Source organism: Hetaerina americana, unplaced genomic scaffold (assembly GCF_022747635.1).
Source record: "Hetaerina americana unplaced genomic scaffold, ioHetAmer1.1.p SCAF_77, whole genome shotgun sequence".
In the NCBI taxonomy this organism is placed as follows: Eukaryota; Metazoa; Arthropoda; class Insecta; order Odonata; family Calopterygidae; genus Hetaerina; species Hetaerina americana.
The window spans coordinates 170,883-190,719 of record NW_027287394.1 but is presented as its reverse complement, the minus strand read 5'-3'; the positions used below and the strand labels follow the sequence as shown (position 1 = coordinate 190,719).

General features: G+C 32.4%; 1 protein-coding gene across 1 annotated transcript in view; it reads right to left on the bottom strand.

Moving 5' to 3' along the window:
- LOC139697445 (uncharacterized) overlaps positions 1–19,171 on the bottom strand; it is a 133,516-nt gene extending 114,345 nt beyond the window's left edge. The window contains exons 1-4 of the mRNA XM_071596168.1: positions 19,037–19,171; positions 18,692–18,862; positions 16,901–17,125; positions 16,491–16,614 (exon numbers count right to left, since the gene is read on the bottom strand). Coding sequence (XP_071452269.1) covers positions 16,491–16,614; positions 16,901–17,125; positions 18,692–18,862; positions 19,037–19,171 — 655 coding nt within the window. The remainder of the gene's footprint in view (positions 1–16,490; positions 16,615–16,900; positions 17,126–18,691; positions 18,863–19,036) is intronic.
- Positions 19,172–19,837: the final 666 nt, after the last annotated feature.

The following is a 19,837-nucleotide window of genomic DNA, read 5'->3' as shown; positions in this document are numbered from 1 at the left end:
TCAGACGTTTGTTCCAAAAAATGATAAGAACCTGATGGGATCGGTATTACCATGGATTTCAAAATATACAAAGCCGATTTGTGAAAAATCGAAACTCTATGGGATTTACAATTTAACATTAAGTTTTAAACGTTGAAATGAACCAAAAAATTTATAAATATGGAAATATTTTCTCCAAAAATTGAAAAGAACATCGCCTGATTGAAATTGTGTTACGAAGGTTTTCAGAACAAACAAAACCAATTTGCAGAAAAACGATGCCTTCTATGAGAATAAAAATTATGAATTAGGGTTCAAACGTTGTCATGACTAAAAACATGCATTAATATTTACATGCGTGCTCCAAGAATTCAATAGAACAGCGCCTGATGGAATCGATTTTACCATGGATTACAGAATAAATAAACAAAATTTGCGGAAAAACGATGCATATTTTGATATTGAAACTTAAACAAAAACGTTCAAACGTTGAAATGAACCAAAAAATACACAAAAATTGAGACGTCTGCTTTAAGAATTGATTAGAACAGCGCCTGATGGGATTGGGATTACCATGGATTTCAGAATAATCAAAGCCGATTTGAGGAAAAACGATGCATACATTGAGATTGATAATTAAACATCAGAGTTAAAACGTTGAAATGAACCAAAAATGATAAAATATTTAGATATATTCTCCAAATAAGGATTAGAGTCGCGCATGATGGATATGGTGTTATCATGGATTTCAGAATAAATAAAGATAATTTGCGGAAGAACGATAAAAACCTTGGACTTAAAATTAAACATTACGTGTTAAACGATGAGATGAACCAAAAAATGTCGAAATATTTAGACGTTTGCTCCAAGAATTAAAAAGAACTGCGCCCGATGGAATCATTGTTACCATGGGATTAAGAAAACCAAACCGGAGTTGTAGGAAAACGATGCAAGCTATGGCATATTAAGTTAAACAATAAAGCTCAAAAGATGAAATGAACCAAAAAATATAAAAAACTTGTGACGGTTACTCCAAGAAATGATAAAAACAATGCTTGATGGAATCGGTGTTACCATGGGTTTTAAATTAAACAAAGCCGATTTGAGGAAAAACGATGCAAACCATGGGATGTAAAGTTGATTAATCGGGTTTAAACGCTGAAAAGAAAAATAAAGTCTAAACATTAAGATTTTTACTTGAAAAAATGATGATACTAACGCCTGATGGAATCGATGGTACCATTGATTAAAAGAATTAAATTGTCGTTAATTAATATTTTGCATGCTCCATGAATTCAATAGAAGAGCGCCTGATTGAATCGATTTTACCATGGATTCCAGGATAAATAAACAAAATTTGCGGAAAAACGATACATATTTTGATATTGAAACTTAAACAATAACGTTTAAACGTTGAAATGAACCAAAAAATATACAAAAATTGAGACGTCTGCTTTAAGAATTGATTAGAACAAATCCTGATGGGATTGGCATTACCATGGATTTCAGAATAATCCAAGCCGATTTGAGAAATAACGGTGCATACATTGAGATTGATAATTAAACATCAGAGTTTAAACGTTGAAATGAACCAAAAACGATAAAATATTTAGATATATTCTCCAAATAAGGATTAGAGTCGCGCATGATGGATATGGTGTTATCATGGATTTCAGAATAAATAAAGATAATTTGCGGAAGAACGATACAAACCTTGGACTTAAAATTAAACATTACGTGTTAAACGATGAGATGAACCAAAAAATGTCGAAATATTTAGATGTGTGCTCCAAGAATTAAAAAGAACTGCGCCCGATGGAATCGGTGTTACCATGGGATTAAGAAAACCAAACCGGAGTTGTAGGAAAACGATGCAAGCTATGGCATATTAAGTTAAACAATAAAGCTCAAAAGATGAAATGAAAAAAAACTATAAAAAACTTGAGACGGTTACTCCAAGAAATGATAAAAACAATGCTTGATGGAATCGGTGTTATAATGGGTATCAGATTAAACAAAGCCGATTTGAGGAAAAACGATGCAAACCATGGGATATAAAGTTATTTAACCGGGTTTAAACGTTGAAATGAAAAAATGATGATACTAACGCCTGATGGAATCGATGGTACCATTGATTAAAAGAATTAAAAACCAAATTTGCGGAAAAACGATGATATTATGACATTGAAATTTATAGAATAGGGTTCAAACGTTGCAATGAACCAAAAAATTGTCGAAATATTTAGACGTTTGCTTCAAAATATGATTAGAATAGTGCCTGATGGAATCGGAGTTACCATGGATTTCAGAATAAAGAAAGCCGATTTTGGAAAAAACAAAGCTTATTAAGTGAATAAAAATTATACATTAGGTTGAAACATTGAAATGAACCAAAATATGTACAACTATTGAGACTCATCCAAAAGGAACCAAAGAGAAAAGTTTTTAAATTTAATTTATAATCAGAATATTTTTATATTTATCTGGAGGTATGTAAGCTTTTGCATGCATGAATTTATAGTTATTCTTCAATGCTGTGGTCAAATAATAACCTATTGCAAATCTTATGATCTGAATCATCAAAAATAATGCATGGGGCATTGACAAACAGGCTCCAGGGCCAATGAATATTAAAGGATTCCTGTTTCTCTTGATTAGCGCATTAATAACTAAAGGGGGTTGATTGCTTTTTTTGTTTATCTAGTTACGTAACTAAATTTATTCATTGTAAGAAATTTATCTTTACTCCCTCCATTATTTTACTTCATATATGCAAATGTAAGTTACTCTCTTAAACACCTTCATATAATTCTTCAAAGAATGCAAAATTATTCTAAAAGACCCTAATTAGGACTTTTTTACGGACAACTATATCAAATCTAATCTAAGAAATTAAAGAAATCCATATTAAAATCCTTCATAATGCCTTAAATTAGGGATCACCATTAGAATTCGATTGTAAAAATAAATATAATTATAAACACTCTTTAATATATTCTTGGTCAGTTTCTCCTGTAGCAGCCAAAAAGGATCTTGTTTCTGCTTCCACCATAGATGACAGTAAGTTACGTGTTTAAATGGTCATTGTTTCAACTGGGATAAATTAACAAGTGACTGTACCAAAAGTATTAACCTTTATTGATCAAAGAGTAGCAGTTTTGACTGAAATTGTGGTCAAAGAAACATAAATACATAAATATATTACTCCGTTGAATATTTATGCATGTAATTTACCATTGTGAGTTGTACAGAGTTTGGCAAAACAACAAACTCAAAGTTCATAGTTAAATATGTTTTTGACAAAGAGAAATAAAATGTTACCAGAATTAGAGTAATGTTATTGTTATTGTAAACTGGTATTATTCTAAGACCATCGTGTACATTATAAATAACCAACATTATTTGGACTAATTGAGAGGACTATCTAAGAGCACCAGTCAATTGGGGCAGTCATCAGAGATGCTAAATAGATAAGTTAATAGCAACAGCATAAATTATTAATTTTGTTAAGGGATTTGTTGAAAAGAATCTGCGGGATGCGGTAGAAAAAGAGTAATTGGCAAATCTTAATTGACAGAGCAAAACATACATTTTAGACAGGTATTTGCAAAGTGGTCCCTTTTAAATACAGAAATTTGTCAAGGAACCTAACATATAATAATTTAAATATAATTTAATTAATTCATTTTCCCAAAATGAAAATACTTTCTGGTCCCCTTTTCCCATGTTTAAAAACGTCATTTCTAAAATAAAAATTTGTTTTCAAAATGCTCTTAAAATATTCACCTCTGTAAAAAATCTGATAGAGAAATAATGGCCAATTTAAATGTTTAATGCTATTCTTAGTTTTGGGTTAATTTTTATACATATTGAAATTGCTATGAAAAGCAAATATTTGTATGTAAAAATTGCGAGGGGTAAATATCATTCCACTTTTTCTAAAAACATAAAACAGAGAACATGACTTACTTTAACATTTCATAAATCCTCTGTGGTATTTTCCAACATGAATTGTAATTTTCTATTTTATCCAAAAACATGGATCAAAACGTTGTAAACTACGAATGTAAAAACACAATTTGCACCCTTCATATTCGGCTTCATTGCACATTCTGATTGTTTCAAACTATTTGGAATGCTTCAAAGGACACAATAATGTTTAAATTGTAATGGTTTATACCACTATTTACTTGACGTATTATAAATAGATGATAAAACCCCAATGACAACAACACATACCACTGAATGTTTGTCCACTTGCATTTCATCATATCATTTACGATGCCAAAATCAAAAATTAACCATTAATCTATTCATACATCAGTTGTCTTTTTTACGGAAATGTAAAAATATTAAAACTTTACTATGATGTGGTTCTATTGACTTCCTTTCTATGTACACATCAAAATAATTCCACCATTGTTCACATGGCCTCACTAGTTGGAAAATTCTCAACATGTGATTAAGAATAATATCAACCTTTGAATGGTTTGAAGTTGACAACAAGTAATCATTTTATTACTCATTTGTAAACTATTATTGGCTTTGTACAAAAATGAAAATTTAAGTTATAAACCCTACTTCTCAATCATATTGTTATGATTATGAAAAGAATATGTAATATTGAATAATTTAACTCTACCATAAACTGATTAGAGGCAAATGATTATGGGGGAGAAAGAGTAAATCAGGATTATATCACAGTATTGAAATGAGGGAGTAACTTGTCTGAAAGTTATCTCAAATTACTTTTAATTAAAATTCTAAGAAAAGAAAATTCTTCAATTTGTAATATTCATGATCATCTTCCATCATGTTTTAATTATGCTTCTTACTTTTTAATGGTTCATATTGAAGGAGTAGAGTCCCTGTACATTTATTTAACCTTGAATAAATTTCCTCAGGGAACAATGCATCTATATTGAGGAATTCTATGGTTGCAAGAAATTTAAGTTAAATCATTTCAACATGAAACATATAAGCCATGTACTGCAACAATATGTGTAAACAAATTACTTGAAAGATTATGTTGAAACTGGTCTAAGGACATGTATCCAGACAGAAATCCTAAGTTTTTATAATCTAGGAATACCAGCTATGGGCCAGGTACAGAACATTTCACCTTACCCATTTAAATCATTCCATTTCATAGTCTAAGAAGATTCTTTATCTTAATAAGGTTTTTCCTCATGAAAGCAGCTCTATTCCTGCAACCTCATTGAAATAACAGCTCATCCCCAATTAAGAAATTATATACATCACTTAAATTCCATAACAGCACCCTGTTTATATTCTGTTGCTAAAGCATTCAAACAGGTCCACATACTTCCATTTCTTAAAATATACTGAATGAATGAATTGTCCTCAAACCTGCAAATGGGCGATGAGGAGATTTGTCATTAGGAATGTCTCTGAAGATTAATATTTTTGTTCTACATGGATATATGTATTATTTATCAGCCTACCATTTTTTTAAAATCTAAATGCACATGCATCTCAACAGATTTATGGCCATCCTTCAGGTGGATCATTTCCAAGGGATATAAGATAATGTTTTAATTATGCTTCCTACGTTTTATTGGTTAATATTGAAGGAGTAGAGTCCCTGTACATTAAGTTAACTTTGCATTAATTACCTCAGGGATTAATGCATCCATATTGAGGAATTCTAGGCCTGCATGAAATTTGAGTCTATTCATTTCAATAGGAAACATATAAGTCATGTACTGCAACAATATGTGTAAACAAACTACTTGAGAGATTAAGTTATAAATGGTCAATGGACATATGTATCAGAAATCCTAATTTTTCTCATTTAGGAATACCAACTATGGGCCAGGTACAGATCATTTCAATTTACCCAAATATATCATTCCATTTCATACTCTTAGGAGATTCTTTATCTTAATGAGGTCTTTCCTCATTAAAGTAGCTGTATTCCTGCAACCTCATTGACATAACAGGTCATCCCTAATAAAGAAATTATATGCATTATGTAAATTCCATAACAGCACCCTGTTTAACTTCTGTTACAAAACACTAGAACAGATCTACATACTTCTATTTCTTAAAATATACTGAATTAATGAAATGACCTCAAACTTGCAAATAATTGATGAGGACATATGTTACCAGGAGTGTTTCTGAAGATTATTTTTTTTGTTTTACAAGGATATATGCATTAGTTATCGGCCTACTCTTTTTATCTATTTGCACATACATCTCAAAAGATTGATATAGCTTCCTAGAGAAAACTGATGAGCAGAAATACTTATTTCAAAATGTGACCCATTAAATAGTTTTAATGTTGGCAAACTCATGAATTAATAATAAATCTTTGCAGGAGTAATGGGTACTTGAAATAAATCATAAATATTTTTCGAATGCTCAAAAATCATACTTGAGGTCCATCTCATTCAAAATGCATTGTTGCCTTCATAGATAAATAACACTGATTTGGGTTGACAGATGTAACCAGCTTTAAACAAAATGTCTTTCAAAAACAAAACATGTGAGAAAATTCATATAATAGGGGTCTGCAATTACCATTTTAATTCTTATTAAAAAAGAAGTCTTGATCGAACATGGTAATTATGATTTAGGAGCCCTAATGATAGTATGTAAACAATTCTGATGGAAGCAAGGCCTGCTGGAATAACTTTCAGAAGAATACAACCAGAAAAATATTTCACTTAGCATTTAATATAATGCTCTATGTATCTACATTCTATCTATGACTAAAAGGTTGTGATATTGTTTCTGTTTTTATCTATTTCTACAGGGTCATCCTACTCTTCTAAAAGCAATCAGGTGATGGTTATTGCCAACTCTCATTCGAATGTTGTCTCTATTCTAACATCTCTATTACCAAATTTTACATAATCTTTGTTCCCTGAATGCTCAGGGGTAAGACTGAAGACCAGGATGTCTGAACATGGAATATGTAATTTGATTACCTTGGTTATAATACCTTACTTCACCTGATTTTTAAACAAATATTTACATGAACTCTCAAGTATCCAAAACATACATGCTAATACATTTGGAATTACACACTTAACCATTCACAGAATACACAAAACATTTCAATATAGGCACTTTGAGTAGAATTAGTACTCAACTTGCAAATGGGTGATGAGGAGGTACGTCACCAGGATTGTTTCTGAAGATTAATTTTTTTGATGTACAAGGATATATTCGCATTAGTTATCAGCGTACTCTTTTTTATCTAATTACACATACATCTCAACAGTTTCAATTACTTTGCTAGAGAAAACTGATGAGAAGAAAAACTTTTAAAAATGTGACCCATTTAATAGTTTTAAAGTTGGCAAACTTAAATTACAATAAATCTATGCAAGAAATAATGGGTACTTGAAATATATCATAAATATTTTTTGAATGTTCAAATTACATACTTGAAGGCCATCTCATTCAAAATACATTGTTGCCTTCATAGATTAATTACATTGATTCAAGTTGACTGTTGTAACCAGCTATAAATGAAATTTCTTTTGAAAATAATACAATTGAGAAAATTAATATAATATGGGTCTTCAATTACCATTATAATTCTTATTAAGATAGAAGTCTTGATCAAACTAGGTAACTGTGATTTAGGAATCTTATACACTGTATACATAAAATTTTGATGTAATATAATTTGAAATTAAAGAGTTTTGTTCAAAATTTCTCTCTCTCAAAAAAAGGCAATTGAAGCTTTTTATGCTGAGTTTCCTTGAATTGCATTACCTTTTATGTAATTTCAATATCAGAAGTCATTAAAATATGCAATTATGTTTATTTTGGCAAGCAAAGCCTGTTGAAAGAAATCACTGTATTAGAAGAATACATTCCGCAAAATCTGTTGTATAATACCCTATCAATCTGCACCCAATCCATTACTAAGAGTTTGTGATATTGTTTCTGTTTCTATCTATTTCTACAGGATCATCGTACTCTGCTAAAAGCAAACAGGTGATGGATATTGCCAACTCTCATTCAAATGTTGTCTCTATTCTGATGACACTTCTATCACCGAAATTAACATAATCTTTGTTCCCTGAATTTCCAGGTATAAGACTGTAGACCAGGATGAAATAGCCATGTCTGATTATGGAATATGATAGATAAATTGATTACCTTGGTTGTATTACCTTAATATACCACCTAAGAATAAGGAATTGTTGGCCCCTGCCCAATATTCTTAGCTGTATAAATTACCCTCCAAACCTTTGGAAGGAATCTGAACACCAATCAAAAAGAAGAAAAGTTGTAGAGGGAATAACGAGAGAGACCAAATGGATTACTGGTAGCACTACTCATGTTAACCACCATACAAACAATTATTTTTTTAGGTATCTTACCAATGATTGCATTGTCAATGTTAAAGGATCAACTTCTTGCAGGAATTGTAAAGGTTTTCAGCTCCATAAGCTAGTCATTGTTATTCTCCAACATTTATATCCATGCCACTAATATAGATGCATTAAATTCTAAATGTTGCACAAACAAATTAGCATCAAGAATTCTCAAAATCCCATCATTTGGGCCAATAAGATAAAAAGATATTTGTTCCAGCATTAGCCTCATTCCTACATCAACTCAAACCAGCAATAGGTGAGCATGGTTGAAACTCTCCACATGAAATTTTCTGTATAATTCCATCTCTGAACTATTCATTTAAACATGATTTCCATTAAATGTATCTCTCATTTTTGTTATCCATCTTCTCCCGTAACCAATGCCCTCCTAAGAATACATAATTGTGTTCTACAGGTGTAAACCTCATAGGTTAAAGTATTTTCAAAATAATTCCCTCAGTGTCAATAATTATCAGAAGGTAAAACAAGCTTTAATTTGGTCCTTACTCCTCTCTCAACTGTCTGGCATAAGAAGCAAAGTATCCATCTGCTGACAGAATGACCTCAAAAGCCAATGAACCATAAACAAGAATTACCTCCCCTTTATAAAATGTAAACAAGCAATTGATTACTGCGATTCCCCATGGACAGTCAGGTTGACCGATAATATGCGTCATCAATATGTCAACACTATAGACAATCTTTGTCTCGACAGGGAAAGAGTATATTGGATTGAATGTCTGATATCGATCAACCTCCATATTAACCATTCATAGGCATCTGCTCAGTGAATCATTCAGGAATTGAGGCTATGGAATATTACTGTAAATGTTTATATATTTGATGGATAAGGCTTGATAATGGTGTTTCCTTTTCCAAAAATAGTACTATTTGTTGTGAAATATATTGATATATTTTTTAAATCCTGCTGTGACAACTAATCTTCCATAGAAAGATACAGTACAAGTTAAGAAAATAAGTATTTTATTATTTGATTTTATTTTACACTACAAGTCATTTGAAGTGTCATAAATAAAAATTCCATAAATGACCTATATACCCAGCAGAAAGGTATATTAGGTTTCTTTAATCAAATTTTCACCAAGTTCTATCTTATTCACTCAGCATTCTATTTTGGATAGTAAAAAATGAAATATCTTTTAATCAAATTTGGACCTGATCCCTATGTTTACCTGAATCATCTTGGACCACTCCATTCTCATTGTGTGATCTGTTATCCTCAGGCAGTTCTCCCTCCTCATTAAGCTTTCCATTATGCTGTGATATTTTTAACTCTTCCATATGACATGATATATTATCCTTCAACTCCATGATGGACCACCTCAATCTATAAAATCAAAATCCTAGCAAACCCACTGGCCCCAAAACACAACGCTGTGATATTATCATTTGAAAATGAGAATTTTTTTGGGTAAAACACCCATTGAGATATATCTAATTAGCATCAGAAAAAATTTGTTCATATCTTACAAACTGATGAGGCCCTAACCCAAGAGTTTAAAGAATAGTACCTCTCCCACTTAACCAAATATTTCAGTTGCTGACAACTCCCTAAATGCCTAAAAACATTGTAATCATATAGTCTGTCTAATAAGAGGTGCTAACCTTGACTAATTCTTCAGCACAGAAACAACCCTTGAAATTCTCCCCATTCATATCTTGTAATTTATGAATTGGTATGGCTGGATCAACACTTGCCACTGACATAAAATACGTCCCTAAGGTAATTTCATGTGTATCCTTTTACAAATAGAAATTGGTCAATGCTTATCCTCATATGATGACCAATTTGAAGATTTCAAAGGGTTCCATGAATTTGGTTCTTCTGCTGGTTAATGTATATGCAATTTTCATCACATCACAGGGTTTATTACCTAATTTGGAATGAACAATATTGTTATAACTTAAAATCAATTTAGAAGACATCTATGTTGTTATACGCCAATTATTTTGTTAAGTACATGACATTTTTTGTGTTCAATTGTACCTTTTGAAAATACTTTTAACGGCGGGATAATTACTAGCATAACATTTTAATCATCCATCTTTAAGAATTTTCTGAAATTTATTATTTAAAAATCCACCTACCATCCCTCTGAATTTTCAATTGTTTTGTGTCCCGAAAAATATTTAAAAATGCATCAACTACCTTCTCTGTCCCTATCTTCTGGATCTTAAAGTTCTACCGCAAGTACACCTTAATATAAAAGTGTTACCTTAATTGAATTCTTTCAAACTCCCCATATTGTTCAAGTTTTACAGCCAGCATTCATCAATATAAGATGTGTTGTCAGTTTTTTTCTGAAATGTTCTTCTAAATGTTTTGTGAAGTGTATACCCCTCTTCACATTCCAACCATTCCTTTTTAGCCAAACATTGCATTCCCACTGCTTCCCAACACTGTTAACTAAGGACTAAACAGTTTAAACATGGCCATGGAAGCCTTACTGTTGTTCCTTTTCTACTTTACATTTTTACTTTAAACCATTGTCAAAGATAATGATATTGAAAGAATATTATAGTAATGAATATGAAATTGTAAGTTTTAAGGAATGAAAGCGGTATTTAGGAAATCAATGTTATTATAAAAGAAAGGTATCAAGTGATGTATCATATAGTTATTTATTAAGAAATTCGTAAAACAACAGAATAATATCTGTACACAATAACATTTTATGTAAAATTTAGTGTTTATAATGGCATCTGGTTAGTGTAAGGAAGTTGATACAAGCAACTTTTTAAATTTCATACAGTACTGAGTGTTCTAATGTACTTCCATTATTGGTCATTTTGGTTCTTTTTGGGTGATAGATGTGAGTGTGATATTTGGGCATTCTAGTCGGTGTTTACTTCTCCATGCAACTTCATATGCCTCCTAAGGTTACTTTTATCATTAAATGCTTTCAAGCATATTAAACACTTATAAGGCTTTTCATCAGTATGTGTCAGAAGATGATTATCCAGGTAATCTTTGCGATTGAATGATTTCGGACAAAACTCACACTTGTAAGATCTCTCGTCAACGTGTGTTAACAAGTGCTTCTTCAGATTACTGTTTAGAGCAAATGATTTTGAGCACATGTTACACTTGTATTTCCTCTCGCCAGTGTGTGTCAATATGTGTCTCCTTAAATCTCTACTTTCAGGAAATGCCTTTGAACAAATTTTGCATCTGTGGAGCCTTTCATCAGTGTGTCTCAACATGTGACTCTTTAGATTTCTCAGGTGAGTAAATTCCTTTGAGCATATATCACACTTGTATGGTCTTACACTGGCATACATCTTCATATGCACCTTCAGCTTACCATTGAGGGAAAACTCTTTAGAACATATGTTACATTTGTGCCTCATTTCAGCAGCGTGCGTCAGGATGTGTTGTCTTAGGGTTCGTTTCATTGAGAATGCTTTTGAACATCTATCACACTTATGCTGCCTTTCATCTGAATGTGTCAGCACATGATTCCCAAGGAGACGTTTCTCCTTAAAAGATTTCGCACACATTTTACATTTGTGAGGACTCTTCTTAGAATGTGTGAACAGGTGTCTCTTTAAGATCCACCTTTGAGAAAAACTTTTCAAACATATTTCACATTTAAATGGCCTTTCCTCAAAATGTGTTAACATGTGGCTTTTGAGTTTACCTAATCTTTGGAATTTTCTGGTGCACTGTTGGCATTGATGATATTTCTCAAGAGTGTGCATCACTTTGATATGTCTTGCAATGTCATTTTTACACTTAAATACATCTGAGCAAATATGACATATGAATTTTATCCTTTTCTTAAGGTGCTCACCAAATTGACAAGTGTTCAGAAGGTTACCTACAGCATCTTTCCCTGTACATTCTTGCTTCTGGACATTGCCTAAATATTTAAAGAAAAATAAGATAATCAATAACTAGTTATAAACAAGTTTTTCATCACAAGTGGGGATATTCACATTTCTGAACATAAATAATAATATTAAACATATTCGTATACATTCTTAATGTATTAATGAAAGTAGGTTTTCAATCAAATGCTTAAAAGTCTTTCTTCATACAAATTCATCAAGCTGTCTGGTTATCCTATCAGCTGCAATAATGCTTAAATCTCAGGAAAAAGGCAGCTGTCATCACAGAATGCTGGCCTTAATAGTTACTTCAATGAGTTTTTCCCAGAATGTCCGTGGAAAATGCTTGTACTCACAATAAAAAGATAGGCTTAATACTTCTTAGCCTCTATATAAACCTTTTTAAGAAGTATATTGTAAGGAAATGGCATGAAATTTGTGACAATTTATGCAAACAGTTACTTTTTGCTAAATTCTGTGGTTTTATAAATTCATATCAAAGAATAATTTTTAAATACTTTTGAAATAATTTCCTCTTGTTGATAATTTAAAACTTTAACTGCGATTGACTGAAAACTATGACCCTTGTGCCGACTTTCCCCTTATTATTGACTATGTCAATAGACTATTTAACCTAACATACACCTTTTTGTTGACTTAAAACAAGTGGGCATTGAAAGTGAAGAAGGGATAGGGTTGATTAAAATTAAGAAGGGATAATTATATTTCCTATGCTTTAAAAGAAAAGCAAGCAGGAAAGGAAAATATCACATAGAGAAGGAAATTCTTTGCCTAAAGAACAGAAAACTAAATAAAAAGCATAACATTCTCCTGCTTTCAACAAATGGCACAAATTAAAACAACAGTCATTGAAAAGGCTTAACTAAAAAGGTAAAATGGGATCTATGAAAATGACAATACTTAGCGATGAATAAAATCATGAGTTCAATCATGCCCAATTAATTAATGAAAAAAAATGGTCAATTTAGTTAGTGATGGTTTAATTCACCTAACACCAAGCCTTATATTTAATTATGTGAACCTAATTATTAGTGCAGTATTATTAAGGGGTTATATCCCTATCCTGTGCCACCTGATTTCACATTGAAACAATTGGGACACTTATTATTTTGATTACCTTTTGTTTAGCAAAAAATGATGAAAAGGAATTATCTAAAAAAATGGTCCATGTGGTCTTCCATGACTTTCCCAAAAGTGTGTTTAGGATATTTATTTTCAAAACAAATACATTTTTGACAGGAACTTTGAGAGGGAAAAAAAGAAAAATCCCTGAACTTTAACAAAATAAGTAGAACAATGAGAAAATATATATCAATAAGGAAAAAAATTCTTTTAAAGGTCAAAATACAAGTTTCATGCTACTGCTTTTAATCAAATGCAAAAAATAAATCAATAACAATTGACATGTCAACACTACAAAAAGTGTGATGGGGATAAAGAAAATGGTAGTATGCCCCAGTGAACTTAAAGTTATGTTATTCACTTGTTTTGACTATGGCATATTTTAATGAGTATTCAGATTGGTTTATGCATTGTTTAACTGTAATTTTGGCCTGGCTTGCCAAGTCTTTTTTCTGGAACAGGAAAAGAGACTGGTCGCAATTCCCTGATGTGTGAATTTCACATAGCCAGGCTTAATACTGGGTGAAATCTACTGCTTGCTAGCATACCAACCTTTAAGTTGATTACAGTTTACAGATTAACATCCAGACCAATTAGCTGCATGTTTATATATCATATATGTATGTATGTATGTATACTATATACACACACACGCATATATATATATATATATATATATATATATATATATATATATATATATATATATATATATATATATATATATATATATATATATATATATATATTTACTGCTTAGCCACATACAAATAGGTAAATATATAACTCTCTTAAATGAGCAGTTCAGTAAGTAAGTGTTTTCCAACAAAGAACATTCCCGAGGAAAGTATATGTTGTAATTGTGTGCTGCCATCTATTAAATGATGAGGAAATAAATGTCGGACTGATTCAACGGTTAGCTAGGATTTGGCAGCCATTTGAGAAAGAAGTGTTTCATGATTTTCGCTGAGATGGGAAAGGAGCAGTATTATTCCGTAGTTCACTTTTTGTTTTTGGATGGGTAAAAATGCAAGGAGATAAAAGCAAAGTTGGTTGCTGCTTATGGGGAAAATTTGCCAACCATGATCACAGTTAAATATCGGTTGAATGAATTTTAATGTGGACAAACATCTGTTTTTGATGTGGAGTGACCATGGCACCCAGCACACATGTTTGTCAAGTAAATCATTCAAAAGTCCACACCATGTTTCTTCATGGTGCACAAAATAGCAGAGGTCGTGGGTCTGTTGACCAGAATGGCAATATTTTACATGATAAGTAGGGGATGAAAAACTTGTCGGCACAATGATTGCCGCAATTGCACAGTGTGGACAACAAGCTGATCTGGAATTATTGAGCTACATTATGAACTCCTGCCACACCCACCGTATTCACCCAATCTGGCTTCCTGTGCCTTCTTTATATTTCCTAACAAGAAGAAATGCCTTGTGGGAAATTTAGCCCAAATGAGTTATCACTGAGAAATAGGCATATTTTGGAGATGTTGACAATTCCTATTTTTCGAGGGGTTAATAATATGGCTGCAATGTTGAGAGAAGTGTATATTTCTAAAAGGGGACTAGGTTGAAAAATAAAAAAATATTTTTTATAAATGGTTTCTTCATTTCTAACATGAGTACTTATAGAACTGCCCTTTTATATGAAGAGAAGCTGCAAAGACATTTTTAAGGAAGAGAAGGAAGGAACTTAGGAAAAGATTTTAACATAAGGGTCTGAGGATGCCGGATGGAAGGGATAGGTATGGTGAGGGATGCCAAAGGAAAAATTGGATGGTGGATTTCTAGAAGGGTATGGATAACATGTAAGGTGTTAGAGGTGTAGAGGATTACCATGTATGAATAATCTGCAAAATTGAAAACCACACCATTTAATATTTTTCTCAAGAAGTAATGATTATATATGGAATATTTATTATGCTGTAGAAATCTGAGGATTTGGTGGAGGCAGGTACTTTTAAAAAGGGCATAGCATGGTCTTGAAAGGAATTATCTCAGTACTCAGGGTAATTATAGATTATGTTTTTATGGATAGGTAATAAGGAATTGACCATTTCGTTTAATATGGGTAGCAACTGTTACAATGTAAGTATTGTTCTTTGTTGGTCAGTTGTATATGTAAGTATGAGTAAAATCTGGGTTCAGGAACATCTCTATCAGTGTAAATACCTAGCATGAGGCCAGACATGATTATTAATTCTAATATTGAGGGATAAAACATACTGTCCAAAATCAGAGGGAATGGCAAAGTTGGTGATTCAGAAGATAAACTACATTATTGGAGATCATGATGAGCAGGGATTTGGTGGGAGCAAGTTAAATCCTATGTGAGATATGTATAAGATTCTGGTTTTTAAAACAAATATTTTACATATAATTTTACTGCAGGGAATGGAAGTGATTATTGGAAGAGGTTGAGATATTAAGGATGATTTGATTTGAAGTGTGGTATGTTGGTAAGGCATTTGAAAGCTAACAAGGGGCATTTAGGAAAAAGATTGAAGAAGGAACTATCATGTTTGAGGATAGGCTAGAATTCTTTAAGGATTAATCCGTCTCCCTGATTCATGAAATCTCCTGGTACCAACCTATGGTATGTGGTAGGGAATGAATGAATTAGAGAATTGAAACCTTTTAAATTTTGTTGAATGGATCATTAAGCTCTGGCTCTGTGTGGCTTGGAAACACAGTCATTGAAACAAGAGGAGATGCAAGGAATGATTGCTTTTGATGTGAAGGTTAGGAAAAGAAGGTGGAGTGGACAGAAAGAAAAACATAGAAGAAAGTGCTATTAGTGAAGAGACAGTGGACTGTTAGGATAAACCCAAAGGAAGCAGGACTGATGGATTCAGAGTGCTCCTCATCCAATGGCATTAGTCCACAGCACTTGCAAATTGGCATGCATGCAGACTACATCTTGAAAATTCAACTTCACTTATATCCTAAAAAATGTTTAAAAAAGTCCATAAACAGTTATCAAAGGCATTGCTATCAAAGGCTTTTATAAGTAAGCAACATTAACAAGTTCCTTGCCAATGTTGCTTATTCTTTCTACCTCACTTAATAGGAAACACTGAGGGTAATGAAAGGGATTTGCCTATAGTAAAGTGAAAAACTAATAGTCATGAGACCTTACCTTGTTCCTGCAACAGATTCATTCCCAGGCCTTTGTCCTCCTGAGGAATGTCAAAACTACAGTCTTCTTTAATATCTACTTCCTCATTAAAGGATAATAAAACACGTTTATCTTCCAATGGGTCCTGAAAGACAAACATTACAGATGCAGACATGTCACAGTATAAGGTTATACTCTCCTAACAACTTCTGCAGGCAGAAGAATAGGAACTGTAATCCATTATGGAGAAACAAAGTAAACTGGAATGAAAGGATAACAAAAACAAAGTGCAACTGTCATGATAAAAAAGGGGGATTGCTCAAAATAAACAGGAAAGTTTTATTTCAAAAGAGACTGGATTTAATGTGCAGATGGTTAATTGTGTACACATTATTATACATTCACATACCATATTTTATATACACACTCACCAAATTCTTTGCTTCCACATTACTGCACCAATTATTTTCATCTTCCTGAATTAATGCATTCATTGGCAGTTTAATATCCTTTTCTGGAGCTACAGAGCATCCACTAGAAGTCTCAGCCTCTTCTTTTACAATAATCAAGTCATCTTGGACATTCAAGGCACTACTGCCAACAGTGTCAAAGGCGAATGCATCCTTATCAATGTCTTTCTGATTCTCAGTGGGCAACTAATGGAAAGCATAAACAGGTTATAATATCATAATTGCAGGTGATAAACATTTACAAATAAGAGCATCAGGACAATACATCTTTCCAGCTAAGCAAATACTAGAAACAGCAGTAAAAAACTTAATCACTTTAAGCTAATTTTGTAATAAACTTTGTGAAAAAACTATTGTTTTCACTGCATTGCATAATAGCTTAATTCTTTAACCTTGATCAATGCCTTGTTGTATTAATTAGTGGTAATCTAAGTGGTTCTTCCAAGTGCTCACAAAATAATTGACATCTCTATCAATCATTTCTATTCAAGCCGAATGATATTAGATGCTGCAGCACTACTGAATGTCCACAATTTGCATGACGTACCACAAATCATATCCTCTCCTAGCCTCTTTGCACCTTTGTTGTCATTGCTCAGGACATCACCCTACTCCTTATAAACCATTAACACAGCAATCAATGGGAACCTCCATTTGGCAGTTAATGTTATAGTTCACCCAATTTTAACCCCTACATGTCATTATGTGAAATTCACCCATTAGCAGTGTATTAATAATTGGGAGTGGATAAATCCTTTCCCAGTGCCACCAATGGTTTTCCAAGATTAAATCTGGTAACGAAATAAGATTGAAAATGCTCAAGTCCATGGTATAGAGTGACCATAGCGGTGTGTATACAAATCCAATTCAAGTCTCCTAGTTGAGAATTCAGTATCTATCACCTTCCTATCACATCTCAATCTACCACTTTCATTTCTTCTTAATCCCATTAAAAAAGAGAAGAAACATTCTACCTTGATAACATTTAATTAAACCCTTTTCAATTCATTGGAAAACATTTGGTATGAGGGTATGTCCTTGATGGACAGTGGCACTACCAAATACGCAGAACTAAATATCAAGGTGGCAGCAATTGGAAATGAAAAAATCAATATCAACCAAATAAACATAGACCTAGAAACAGATAGAATACCATTGGTAGAAGTACACAGAACTGACATCCTTGATATTGATCAAGTCTTAATGCCTCCAAGCAATCAAAAGTAGGAATAAATTGACATAATACACCCTCACAAAGAAGACATAATAGGGTGTGTATTACCTCAGGGAAACCCTTGATAATGACTGCAGAGAGAAATGCAATAAAGGGCAATGGAAGAGATGGTGATGAGGAGGGAGACTATGGTTTATGTGCAACTAATGCCTGTGCAGAGAAGGAAATTGAGTTCTGCCGGAGAGAGACAGGGGATAGTCATCACCAAACTTGGCGATGAATAACCAAAACCAAAAATGGCATTTGAATACATTGGAAAAATATTCCAGGTGACTTTTTTATAATGCATTTCCATTTTTTTACTTTTTAAAACAAGGAAAATTTTCCGAGAATACAAAATTTAAAAACTTTTATTTTTCCCCTTTCTAGTATTGTGTATTTCCGCAACACTTAAAAATTAATTGCATTGATATTATAGACCTTAGTGATGACGAAATTATTTTCACGCAGATTCGTGTTCGCAGAAGGAAGTATAGTATTCGTTGTTCACAAAATTCAATTTAATGAATACAACTGACCTCTTCTCGATTGGTTACCCACTCCTTCGTCTTAAAATTGCACCCCTTTCTCATGCGATCATAGAAATCAGACAAACATTCGCGACATCGACGCTTAAATAGCCGGTATTCAGTCAGTAAGTCCATGCAGGCAGAACACACCAACCAGGGATGATTTGCATCCTGCACAACCTAATAAAGTATTTCATAAACAGATATTCACCAAATAACGCACTAAATCCTCTGACCTTAATATCACCATTCTTTGACACAAAAATATACGGGACATATAAACCGCATTTTAACTCATATTAGATTTTTTACAAACATAATTTCAAAAGCAGTCAAATAGAAAACTAAACTTACTTTGAAATCTATTAAATCTTCTATAGTCTTTTCCAGCATGATTTGTAATTCACTATTCTCGCCGAAAACATTGATCAACAGTCCACGACTGTTTAAACACAATCTGCACACTTCAAATTCGGCTGTATCGCACATTATGAAAGTTTTAGACTGCTCCGAAAGATTTACTGGACAATCTTACCCAAATTATTTCGGCAATATGTCACAGTTTACTTGAAATAGAACTAAAATTTATTAAAACAGCCGAATCCTCATGGTAAACAACTCAACAGCTGGACACTTGCATTCCGTTCTTCATCTGTCATACTCATTTGAGAAGTTCTCTTGAATTGCAATGGTATCGATTGAAATGGAAATAAAGGATCTTAATCCGATCACAAATATGTCGGGGTATTTCAATGTAATCTAGTAATTAAGGGAAGAAAAAATAATTCCGTTTTATATAATTTTATTAGTTAATAAGGGATGACGGGCATTCTTTTATATCATATACAATTCGAAAAAACTAAAAAGGTCTAATATGTACCATTCATTCATTTTAAAGAGCCGGATCAAAAGATCCAGATACGTTTTGCCTACGATTGTTACATGCAAGAATAACCGAGTATTTAAACAAGCGATAGTTATTTTCGTTGTAGACATAGATTGTATTAAAAATATTTCAAATTCCTTGTAACCGTTTTTTCATTCAGTAACTTCCTGAATTAACATCAAAATAATTTTTCAACCCGTAGGAACGGGACTTTGAAGAACTGGATCTTTTTCTGACGATGTGAATCGATGTCACGTTAATAGAAAAGG